Source organism: Lygodium microphyllum, chromosome 3 (assembly GCF_053477565.2).
Source record: "Lygodium microphyllum isolate KBCC chromosome 3, Lygodium_microphyllum_v1.1.10, whole genome shotgun sequence".
Classification (NCBI taxonomy): Eukaryota; Viridiplantae; Streptophyta; class Polypodiopsida; order Schizaeales; family Lygodiaceae; genus Lygodium; species Lygodium microphyllum.
The window spans coordinates 102,423,277-102,435,681 of record NC_141137.1 but is presented as its reverse complement, the minus strand read 5'-3'; the positions used below and the strand labels follow the sequence as shown (position 1 = coordinate 102,435,681).

The 12,405-nt window shown below is 42.7% G+C and overlaps 1 protein-coding gene across 2 annotated transcripts; it reads right to left on the bottom strand.

The window, feature by feature from the left end:
• Positions 1–361: 361 nt before the first annotated feature.
• On the bottom strand, positions 362–12,197 carry LOC148038690 (pentatricopeptide repeat-containing protein At1g18900-like). 2 transcript variants are annotated; one of them, XM_087674354.1, is made up of 4 exons: positions 11,595–12,197; positions 11,458–11,511; positions 10,562–10,661; positions 362–3,960 (listed from the first exon to the last, which is right to left on the bottom strand). In XM_087674354.1, exon 4 carries the CDS (start codon positions 3,878–3,880, stop codon positions 992–994), a length of 2,889 nt encoding a protein of 962 aa, XP_087530480.1. In that variant the 5' UTR covers positions 3,881–3,960; positions 10,562–10,661; positions 11,458–11,511; positions 11,595–12,197; the 3' UTR covers positions 362–991. The 2 variants fall into 2 exon arrangements, with proteins under 2 accessions (XP_087530480.1, XP_087530476.1); XM_087674350.1 differs by lacking the exon at positions 10,562–10,661.
• Positions 12,198–12,405: the final 208 nt, after the last annotated feature.

The window sequence follows — 12,405 nt, the reverse complement described above, 5'->3', positions numbered from 1 at the left end:
ACAAGAAGTGACATCATAAATACAAGAGCAGTGGCGCATAGTTCACAGTTCACACTGCACAGCCAAGTTTTTCTTAAGTAAACCTAAGGGATGTGTAGCCTCCAACATACACATGCAAAGAGAGCAAACCCTGAAGGCGCTGGCTTCAACAACTACAATGCAAGAGAAAGTTCCCATGTATACATATTACTGGAAAACTGTAACCACCTAAAATTTGGTTTCTAGCTCAAGGAATCTATACAGTTGTGAAAAGCTAATTTCAGGTTTCAATGCATGCAATTTTCAAGTTCTGAATATGGCAGCAGACATTTTATTGGAATACTGAGGCTTCCTGAAACATGAAAACTTACTGAGTCCTAAATAAGACAGAAGGCATTAAAATTCACAAGACGTAGTACAATACCACTCCAAGTGTCTGCTCCCCACACCTCTGGAAATCCAGGAATTCCTTTGGAAGCCATAATAATCAGGAAGAGAATATATTACAAAATCCACTATACAATGACAAGCCATCTCTGAAGTGTACTACTCCCTTTTCAGGCACTTCCAAATAATTCCAAAGGAACACTGCTCCTATAGCTGACTATAATGTTGCAGCCTGCTCCAAATATCTGCCACTGGTTTCAGGAGCCATAATCAGTTGGCACCTCCGGAAATCTAGGAATTCATCCTCCAGAAGCCACAATAAGCAGGGAAGAGAACATAAAATCTGCCAATTATGACTCCAGAAGATTAGAAACATGTTTATAGTTCCCCATGGCATCAAGTCCAGACATGTTTGATCTTTTAGGAGAATACATCACCTCATAGTTTGATATAAAAAGCCTCACCACCAGCTTATAACACAACATGTCACTGTTTACCTAGAAATGTTACAAAACTCCTATACAAGAAAAACGATACAATGTCAAGCCTCCTCTGAAATGTACTACTCCCATTTCAGGCACTTCCAAAGAAGTCCAAAAAAACGCACCCCTCAACACACAGACATTCAGATAAGATGCATCTGTTCCATGTCTGACTCATAAAGCCAATCTGCAAGTGGCCTTCCAATGCCAACAAAGCAACCAAGATTTCCATTCTCCACCCGAAATGGAGAGCTTACAGCCTGAAGTACTTCTTCCACAGCCTGTTTGACAAGTGAGGATCCTGTGACTCTGCTGCGGCGTCCCCAACCTGTGATTATGTCTATTCTCTCTGGGACAATACCAGTTGTTAGCATATGTTCCTTTAGATTAGACAATGTTCGAGACAATGCTACAATAGCTGTGCCCATGGACATAGTATGTAGGTTTATAGCCCAATACTTTGGTGCTTTCTTAGTCACAGCCTTGGGATAGATCTGTCTGTCAGTAGCAACCTCCCAAACAACAGCAGCATCAACTTTCATGTTAAGCTTGTGCAGAAAATCCACCATTGCATCTGTGAAGCTTCTCTTACTTTCCTGATCCTCATAGCATATTGTATCAAAAAAGCATGAAGTACTCTCTCTTGTATGAGTTCCACCTGCAGAAAGTAAAGAACACAGAAATACATGTGCTGGATGGCTCAAGCTGGCCATGATACCCCAAATTGTTTCACAGTCTGCCTGCCTTTTTGACATAGTATAGCAGCTGAGAAGTAGTGTATAGGTTTGAAGTGAAGGACTGAGGCCCTGATTTTGCATATCATGAAGCACCCACTTCGCTGAATCATAGAGATTTTCCCTGAGGAAAGCACCAAGCAAAGAATTGCAGGTGGGAAGACTGGGTCGAACCCTTGACTCTAACATTTTATTGTACCATTCACATGATTTTTTCAGATTCCCTGCCTTACCCCACATATCCACCAGAAGACCATACACAGTTTCATCAGGATCCCAGCCTGATTCTAACATTGTTGAGAACACCAATTCGGCCTCTTCAGGATGCCCAACGTGTCCCAGAGCCTCCATCACAATACTGTAAGTAACCTGATCAGGTCGATAACCTGTTTCTTGCATATCATTATACAGCTTCAGTGCCATGTCATATTTGCCAGACTTGGCATGCAAATCAATCAAAATGTTATAAGTGACTAAATTCGGGATGCAGCCTCTACTAATCATCTCATTGAAAACTTTTTGAGCAGCTGACAGCTCACCAGCTTTGCCAAGACAGTTGATGATCACACTGTAAGTAAATGTGTCAGGCTGTAAGCCAGCCTTTTGCATCTGCTGGTACATGTCCATAGCAACATCAAGAAAACCAGCTTTTGCATGCAAATCAATAAGAGTGCAGTAAGTGACTCTATCAGGATTGCATCCAATTTTATGCATATGTTCGAAAATCTGGAGAGCCTCACCCATTTGGTTTGCCCTACCATGACAATGAATGAGCCTATTGAATGTAACAACACTGGGTTCACAACCATCTTTTACCATGTCCTCTAGCAGACAACTAACAGCATCAAACCTTCTGGCACGTCCTAATATTCCTACCATTGTTGTGTATGTATGAACGTCATGTCTAAAACCTTCCTGTCTCTTTGCCCAATTAAAGAATGCCAATGCCAAACCCACATCTTGCTGCTTCTTAAGTACCTCATTTATCAGATAAGGGCTAAGCTTCCTATCAATTTTAGACAATGCAGTTTCAGTATCTGAACCCCATCTTAACTGTCTTAAAATATTACAGATAGGTTCCACTAAATCTCTTAAATCATTGCGAGATGCTCGCTGGTTGGCCTTACCTTGCCTTCCAACAGTACTACTGAACTTTCGATTTGACTCAAGGACTAGCTTCCCTGTATCCACATACTTTGAAGGAGCTTGGATGGACAAAGGACACTCAGACTTCACTTGCCAATTATTAGTTCCAGTGAAGCTGTCGGTAAGCCTTGGCAAAATGAGCCCATCCTGACCTGGTTCCAACTGGGAAGCTAGCATACATCCTTGCTTATCCAGGGGCTCCGCCTTGTATTTGGCCCCAGTAGATGCCCTTCTTTCATGGTTATCTTTCATTTGTGATGCTTGTGTTTGGGCACCTATTTTCATCCTGTTCAGTTCATCACTTAATGGGCTCAAAAATTCTGTTTTGTTTCCCATTTGGCGTGCACAAGTTGAAAACTTTCTGTCAACCTTGTGAGCATTCCCGGACTTACTACCTGTTCTACCCCCCAAAGTATGGCCATATCTAGTTCCTGGAGCATCCCTTTCTGACAAGGGAGTAGAGGCATAGGCCTTCTTGAAAGAATCTGATCTCGCTTTCTGTCTTGATACATCCTGACTGCATGATGAACTGCCTCTCACCTTGAAAAGGGCTCCATCCCCCTTCTTCCCCCAACCCAAACTGTTTTGAGACTCCGAGAGTTTACTAGCAGCTGCAAACCCCAAATTTTCTGCAGAATTAGCAAGAGCTGGTTCATTCTCAGCATGCTTGTCTTCCTTAGATAGCTCAGTCTGCAGCTTCTCTCGCACTGGAGTTGGCAGGATTCTTAAAGAACCTTTGAGGCCTCCACAGGATTCACCTGTATTAGCTGCCTTTTTGGAGGTAGCAAGGAATGGTAAGGGGGTCTTTTCAGATGGCGAAGAAACTTGTACCAATCCATCAACAAAAGTAGCATGAATGGAGTGAGACTTGAGATTCGAATCAGTAGCCAGTGACCCATTGGGCTTTCCGCTGTAAGATTTTGCTCTCTTGGATGATTGAGTCTTTCCCTCAAGTAAATTACTGCCCTGGCTTCCTTCTGAGACCAATAATGATGATCTCCTCAGCAAGGTTTTTCTTTGATTCTCTACATTGTCATAGTCTGTAGCTTCTGATCCATGGCCATCATCAAGAGAAGTTCCCTTAAATGTCCCTGCTGCTAACCATGCTCTTGCACCATTGTAAAAGGGAGTGAATTGTTTTGGCCGTAACATGGTGGGCTAAATATCCAGTAGCTTTGATCTACACCACCCCGCAATGTAACATGGTGGGCTAAATATCCAGCAGCTTTGATCTACACCACCCCGCGATGTTAACAATCAGCTTCATATACTTTGCATAGCTTCATTCAACCCTTACAAAGTACATCAAAGTTTCCAGACTCAGCACTGAAATAACCAATCAGCACACACTTGTCCATACGGCCACCAAGAAATGTATTAAGTCTTTTTAACCAACAAACAGAGAACGGAATAAGTAACGGCCTGGAAAAGGACTGACTACCAGTAAACAGGCTGGAGAAGGCCACCAGACCAGTGAGAGTTAGCCTATGCTTGTCACTGATCAGTTTACTAAAACACACTGTCAGCTCATTCTGACAGCCACACTCTAGGCTTCCATAAATTAGTATAGCCATCTGGTACAAACACTGTCATACTTCAGATTTGGAGCAGAGAAATTTTGTTTAGACATCACTTTGTCAGTCCCCAAAAAATGTTTTGAAAAACAAATGTAATTACCCTAAAGGATGCAGCTGAATTCTGAGGAATTCCTGATCTGGACCCTTAGAAAGAATAGCCCCACACATGCTATCAAAATGCATAACCTTAGTGTACAGACATCTGCATTACTATTTACATTGTAGATGATTTGTTAAATGCACTATATTCCTCCAAATCTGTTACACCCCTGGATGTCCACGTATATATCTTCAGAAATCGATGTGGAGTTCCAAGCAATTGTGGACCGCAAGGTCCCGGTGTTACCAGCTCTTCCACAAGATCAAAAACTAGATGGTTGGAGTCTTGTAATCTCACGGAGCTCATGAGAGAGGCCATTGATCGTCCATTGGCCCAGGATCTTTCCAAACTTTCTCCTTCAAATAAAGCAGAACTGGCGAAAGCACATGCACACTAAGACAAGTTTATTGCCCACATCCATTCTTTCTTATTTCTTTCATGTACTCCGGCCATGATAGCCCACATTGAGCATCTTACCAATGCTCGAGAGATATGACTCGATTCTCGAATTGGATCAGCTCTATAACAGGATGATTGTCATGAAGAGAGTTTCTTTGGAGGTGCAAATGTAGACTTTGAGTCCAAGCAAGTCCAATTCCATGCAAAAGCATGTGAACAAGCTTTGCCAATCACAGATACATGTTCAGAATACAAGCAAGGCAATCACCTCCAAGGACATGGTGATTACTTTGTTGTTACAAGTGCCCCCTAGATTCAATGCATTCAACTCTGCCTTGATTCCTTCAAGGCGGATGGATACCCTTAAGTGGGAGGAGCTAGTTCCTATGATCTTGGACGACCAAGAGGACCAACTAAAGAGCGCACATTCTCAAAAATGTAAGGCTCTTACACGTCAAGCTTCTCAAAAGAAGGGGAACCAAGAGCATAAGAAGAAAGACAAGAACAAGAAGGACAAGGAGTCCACTTACCACTAGAAGGGCAACTATCCCGACAAGGATAAGGACACCAAGAAAGAGGAGAAGAAGACTACAAAGTGTTAGAGATCATAGCCTGTTTTGGAGGGCAGCTGCACAGTCAGTCGGACTGCCACGTGGCAGTCCGACTGTCTGCAGCCCAGTCGGCTGCATTTAATGCAGCCGACTTATTCCAGGCTGCGCCCTATTTCTGGCGCCCCAGTTCATGGCAGTTTTCGACTATTTATAGTCGACATTTCCAGCAGTCTGTACACTCTTCTCTGTTGCAGATTACAGACCGGTGCCGCGCAGTTTTCTGTCTCTGTTCACAGATTTCAAACAGCAGACAGTGCAGACTGCAGCAGACTTCGAGGTGGACAGCAGGTCGCATCGTCGAGGTGGAGACACGCAGTCCAGCGCACTACGCCCGTGTATATCTTTGTATTCAGCATTCTTTATACAGCAGATCTTCATTGTCCACTGTCTCTTTCTCTCCCTTCTCTCTCTGCGTTCTCTCTCTCTCAGTCCTAAGCTTCCGCACCGCTGCACTCTGACACAAAGGACTCAAGAGCAATGGCTACTCCATCAACAGCATTTTTACATTTGGAGTTCATTGAGCCTTCTTCTCAAGTTCCATGTGATGCACTATTGATGGCCCCACAAACTCGAGTGCCCATTGTGGACAATGGCACTTCCCGGCAAATGGCCCCTTCTCCAGATGGCATTGCCCATATGCATCCCATGCATGGGCACGTTCTGATTGGTAATGGTTCTTCAAATCCTATACAAGGCAAGAGTGATATGCAATTGATCCCAAATGGGAACGGCACTGCTCACACTTCGAAGATTCTTTATATTCCAAGCTTGGGCTATCATCTCCTTTCCGTGAGTGAGATCCATAGCCTTAGCCTTACAATTGAGTTTGACAAGGATTTCTTTCCAATTCTAGCTAGAAAGATGAGACAGATTCTTTGCCAAGGGCACAAGGAGAATGGTGTCTGTAAGATGCAGAGTTCTCCAACCCTTACTTCTCTTCTCACTTTCCAGTCTCAGTCCGAGCTATGGCATGCTCAATAGAGCCACCTCAATTATGACTACCTTAGGAAGGTTGCTCATGACCAGCTTGTGCATGGATTGCTAGATATTAGGGTGAGCCATCCACCATGTGTATCTTGCATCCATGGTAAACAACATAGAGATGTGATTCCCAACAAGTTTTCAAGATAAGCAAAGGAGCCCTTAGAGCTTGTTTCTACATATTTGTGTGGCCTGATATAGACAAAGTCCCTAAAGGGGAGTCTTTACTTTATGTTGATTGTGGATGATTACAACAAGATGGCACGGGCGTATTTTCTGGCATTAAAATTTGAAGCTTTCTCACACTTGGCATATCTTCAAAAAGCCATTCAAACAAGAAGCTTAAAATAGTGAGATCCAACAAGGGTGGAGAGTTTATCTCCAATGAATTAGCTCAATTCTATGTGAATCAAGGGATTCATCAAGAGCTTGCTAACACTAATGCTCCTCAAGAGAATGCAATTTGGAGCAAAAGAACAAGAATGTGATCAAGATCGCTAGAACTATGACAAAGCATCAGCAGGCACCTCAATGTCTTTGGGCCGAAGCAATAGCCACAGCAATTCATATCCTAAATTGGTCACCCATATTTTTTATTGTTGGTATGACTCCTTTTGAGGCATATTTTGAACTAAAGACAGATGTTTCCTATTTCAAGGTGTTTGCATGTAGTGCTTATGTTCACATTCCAAACAAGTAAAGGAATTGGTTTGAGCCGGCTTCCAAGAGACATGTGCTTTTTTGGCCACAGCTCTCAATCACGCACATACAAGATTTATGATCCCATCTCGTGGGATGCCTACACAAGCCAAGACATGCGGTTCATGGCCTTTCTAGCTACAGAGGGGTAAGAAGCACCCTATTCTTGGAGATCTAGGTGACAATTGGGCACCTAAGCCAGTTCCTATGGAGCCTACGTGTCTTGAGGCTCCATCTATAGAGGAGAAGATTGTTTCTCCACCAAATTCCCTGCCAGTGGCACGGGCATCTACAAGGCAATTTAGGGCAGTTTATGTAGTCGCATTATGTTCTAGAGTGGCTTCCACAACAATTCACGCAATTACCAATAGATTGGGTACAATTCCAAGCAAGATATGCAAGCTGGACTGAAAACACAAGCTATGCCATGTGCAAGGCAACTAATCACTACATTTTCTTATTATTATTTTAATGTTTGATGCAATCGGCCAGTTTTGACTGACCAACCTGATGTATTTTATTCATTTTCTCAGTCTATTTACGGCTGGCTTGCGTAGGGGTCAAATTCACTTCAGTTTTCGGCATGTGAGAGAGCTCCGGCTGGTCATACTCTAACCGCCTGTTATACATATCTATATTCAGTATTCAGCATTCATACCATGCAGTATTCAGTGCTCTGTGTGTGTGTGTGTGTGTGTGTGTGTGTGTGTGTACGCGCGCGCGCGTGCATTTGCAACACTCGCGTTTCTTTGGAGATGCAAATACGGACTTTGAAGCCAAGTCAATCTGCTTCCATGCATGAGTAAGTGAACAAGCTTTGATAACTACAAATGCACATTCAAAATGTAGGCAAGGCCATCACCTCCAGGGACACGGCAATTACTTTCTTGTAGTAGTTGCACACTAGATTTAGTGCATTCTGCTCCATCTTGATTGCTTCAATGCAGACCCTTAAGTGGGAGAAGCTCATTCTTGTGGTCTTGGACCAAGAGGAACAACTAAAGGGTACAAATTTGCAAAAATATTAGGCTCTTACAAGATGAGCTGCCCAAAAGAAGGGGAGGCAAAAGCAAAAAAAGGAAGACAAGGACAAGAAGGACAACGAGTCTCCATGTATAGCAGCTATGTTGCAGTTGGACAGCAATGTAACCACTTCGGGATGCATTTAGCAGCACCGACACATCTTTGATGTGTTCTTTCTTCTTTGATGATTTATAACCAAATGGATCGGTCCTATATTGGTTTTCTGTTTTCTTGACACTATTCTCTTCATTTGGAAGGTTTTGCAATCACTTTGTCACGAAAAAAGTGATTTTTTGTCAATTTGGTTGCATGGAAGTCCCCAATTTTTTAGTGGATAATGGGGCAAAGACTAAGGACATCATGACGTATGCTTATACAATCACTATACAGATTGAGGACATCGTGGTTATGCATGTATGCACCTGTTAGAGTGCAACTAGAATAGTTTTGTCACACAAAGTGCCTCCCATTGGTGAGAGCATCTAAGGGTATATGCATCATGCCAAAGCTAGCCTAAATTAGAGAAACATGTCCAGTGGATTCAAGGGAAAAATTATAACTGGTTAATGGCTGTTATATTTAGGTTTGTAGGATTTTGTTTGATCTACCAAACATACTTGATTATCAACAAATACCAACATGTGCTCTAATTAGAGTTTACACAGCTGTGTTAGTAGTTTAAATGCACTTGGACATCGAAAATACTAACCATATTGTGGGCACCTAGGCATTTATCTTTTGTATCCCCACTTGTAAGTCTTCTCAGCAATGTTAAAAAAATGTGTTTGCAAAGTTAATATTCTATCAGGAGGTTGCTAATATGAAAAGATTTATGGAGCAAAGGTCTCGGATCACATTCACTCACATATTGATATTAGTTAATGTGTTTGCAAAGTTAATATTCTATCACAAGGTTGCTAATATGAAAAGATTTATGGATCAAGGGTCTTGGATCACATCGAGGACTTGGTGTTTATCAAGAAGGTGAACAGTGTCTAGCATCTATGTGGCAAACAAGGAATTCAAGATACTTGATTTTTAGAACAAAGCAAAGGCTAAATGGAAGGAGCAACCCTTCTTTGAAAATTTTATGTGAAGATAACACTACAAGCACTTAGTTTAAAATGCACCTAAACATTCATCAACAAGTTGCAACAAAGACAATAATAGGCATTGGAAGAAAAAGATGAGATTGGTACCTCCTTTGTTCACTTTGACAAATTTCTACCCTTACCCTTCCTCCCTCTTTGATGATCATATCATTTCTAAGTTTCTATATCACTTGCAAACTACTATTTCAATAGATGTGGAAACCTAGAGACCTATTTCCTTGGATCGGGCCATGGAATTGGCCACCATATATAAGGAGTTATTGAGGCACAAGAAGGCTGGTAAGTCTAATCGATTTTCTACCATGAAACCTACAAGCTGCCCTCTCATGCAGTCAATCTCGTTTTTGCAGGTTATAGGTGCTAGAGCTTTGCTAATACTAACACCCCGTTTGCAGAGGACATCTCAGTCAAAGCTACCCTACACTCTCTACCATCATTTGGAACCTATTTGCAACCTTCTTCCTACTATTTTCTCCTCTTCCAATTGTCGCCAACTGTCCACCTACCCTGAAAGGCTACATTTACTACCTAACATCAACCTAGAGTCTGTGTTTGCTGCACAAGAGGCATCGTCTACTGCTGGCAACTTCTTCCTAGGCTGCGTTTTGACTGTGCAGCTGCATCGTGTCACTTTTTGACCACCTAACGGCCGCGTTTCAACTCCTACTGTTGTCACCTACATTGTCAAACACTTTCTGCTGTTGTCTATGCAGATTTTGTCTCTCGGATCTCCTCTACCCATCTGACACTGATCCAACTGCCCACAGCTGCATTTGCTGCTGCTAGGCACCTTCAGAGGCTGCATTGCTGCGCTTCTTGTCCGTCAAAGCATGACACACTCTCCAACTCATACTCTCTGCCCTAGTCCTCAAAATAGGCGAGTTCAAGGGTTAGTATTCCTTCACTGCATAGTGAGATTGCTGCATGAGCATTGTATTTATTCAGATTCATCCATTCCATTATTCTCTGTGTTAATTGTCTCTGAACTACCCTAACCCTAACTGTGTTCCATTATCAACTTGTGCTTTATCATACAATCGTATTTGAGTTTTCTGTGTTAGGGCACTTCTCCGCATCCATACGTTTAGGTGCAAGCACAATGCTAGTGGGAGAGAATGTGATAGAACCTGATGCACCCTCATCGAACCAATCATCTCTCAAACAAGTCCAAGCCCAAGGCTAAGTAGACATATTTCTATGTGTGGTCAGACTAGACTTAGAGGTTCCACCAATTTGCAATTTGGGACTGTTGAGAATCATGAACACAGGTCTGCCATGGACAGGGCAGAATGCATATTCCATGATATGTAGTGGAAGTACTTGATATCTACCTTTCAGACGTAAAACCTCAATCTTCAGACTGGCTCAAATTTGAAAATCCCCCTGAAGCTTTTCTGTTGCCCATGATACCATCTATACAGACGTCTATTCCTACATTTGACACATAAAAGAAAGTAATGGTTGAGGCTGCAACAACCAAATTTTATTAACCATGCAACACTGCAAAATGGAGTTGAGAATCAAAAATATATATAGCCTGCACCTAATACTGCAAGCACATGAAAATTTTGTCTCTATAGCATACACAGAATGTCAAAAATCCTCTTGATGAGCACTGAGATGTTACTTGTGTATGCAGTACCCCGCATGCCATGTCAGCCACAAAAGAGGAGTGACCAGTCTTTAAACCTTTACAAGCATAAATTTTCACGTGAAATACATGAATTTACTGGCACAAAGCTATATCATAAGGCAAATCTTGGTCAAGCAGGGTACCGCAGCTTTTTCTATTCCTGGTGACTAGCCAATCAACCAAACATGCTGGCAGGTCCCACAACTGAAGCAATGCAATGAGATACTTTGAATCTATGCCCATTTAAAACTACGTACACACAAAACAGGTCAGTATTGAACGCTGCACTGCATTGGCTTACAGTACAGCATCATAACACCATAGAGTGCAACACTCTCTTTCAGAATTGTTGTATTGAGCACTGCAAGTAAGGGCAAGGTGAACAATAGCATTAAGATCAGCCCTCGTTCTTCAGGTGCGTACTAGCCATAACACAAGAATTCCCCAAAAATTTCATCCTATCAAATGAGTGAGAAGACCTTCATTCAGTTGAAGGAGTAAGCTAACATTCATATCTCATTTAACTTTCACTTACAAAACTGGAATGGTAAAATACGAAGGAAAGAAAGAACGCCTTAATAGAGCTTCACTTACAAGCTCACAACACTACCCAGGTGCACGACACAAAACCATCGCACTGAGCTCCCGCTGTATACAGTAAGGCCACTTTGTCAGAAACCAACAGAAAACTGCCAAGAAAAAGAGCAAAAAGAGAAAAAACAAAAGCATACCAACTGCGGGCCTGGTCATTGTAGGAATCTCTCACGTAAAAGAGCTTGCAAGGAGAGAGATATACAGCGCGAGAGAGAGAGAGGTGCTGATTACGATCCCCAAAGCAGGGCAGCAGGAAAAACCCTAAATAGGAATGATCGAGCTTCAAGTTTTGATGGCGCATTTTACAGAGATGTAGAAGAATGCGCCCTCAATTCCCGTGGAGAAGGGTAAGGGCCCCTTCTACTGCAATCAAGGCTCTGCGAGGAGCACATGTGCCGCTGCGGGAAGGGGTTTCGATGGCTGCGAGTTACAAGAGGGGCAGAGCTCTTAGCCATCGAAGCTGTTGTGAGAGGTAGAAGGAGGGCTGCTATGGCCTCAGCGCGACAGGGGAGGCCATTGCATAAAATTTGCCCCCTCTGCTCCCTCCTCCAAGTAAACTATAAGGTCAACTTTACACTGGAATTTGGATTTCCGAGGACGAATCATCCCCCATGAGTCTTGGAAGCCTTCAGAACCTGCAGCTTTCGACGACTCCCGCTGGACCCATTCGCCCCATCTCGCAACCTGTGTCCTACACTCACCTACCATGTCACTTGTTTATGGCTTGGAATCTCCCATGATCTCATGAACAATCCATGGTGCTCTACAAAATCTTTGCCTTGTATTAGAGCATCTTCTCACGGGCCCTTCTCAAACAAGGCCTAACTAGGTTGACACATGCTATGTTTAGATTTTGGGATTTTGTTTATTGGACAATTTGAGGTGGATATTGGTAATTCTACCTAGCTTTTTGGGTACTCTATCCAAAGGAGGAGGAATTAGGCAAGG

Coding starts and splice junctions, on each gene's coding strand:
- LOC148038690 (XM_087674354.1), bottom strand. CDS start 3,880: ATGTTACGGCCAAAACAATTCACTCCCTTTTACAATGGTGCAAGAGCA.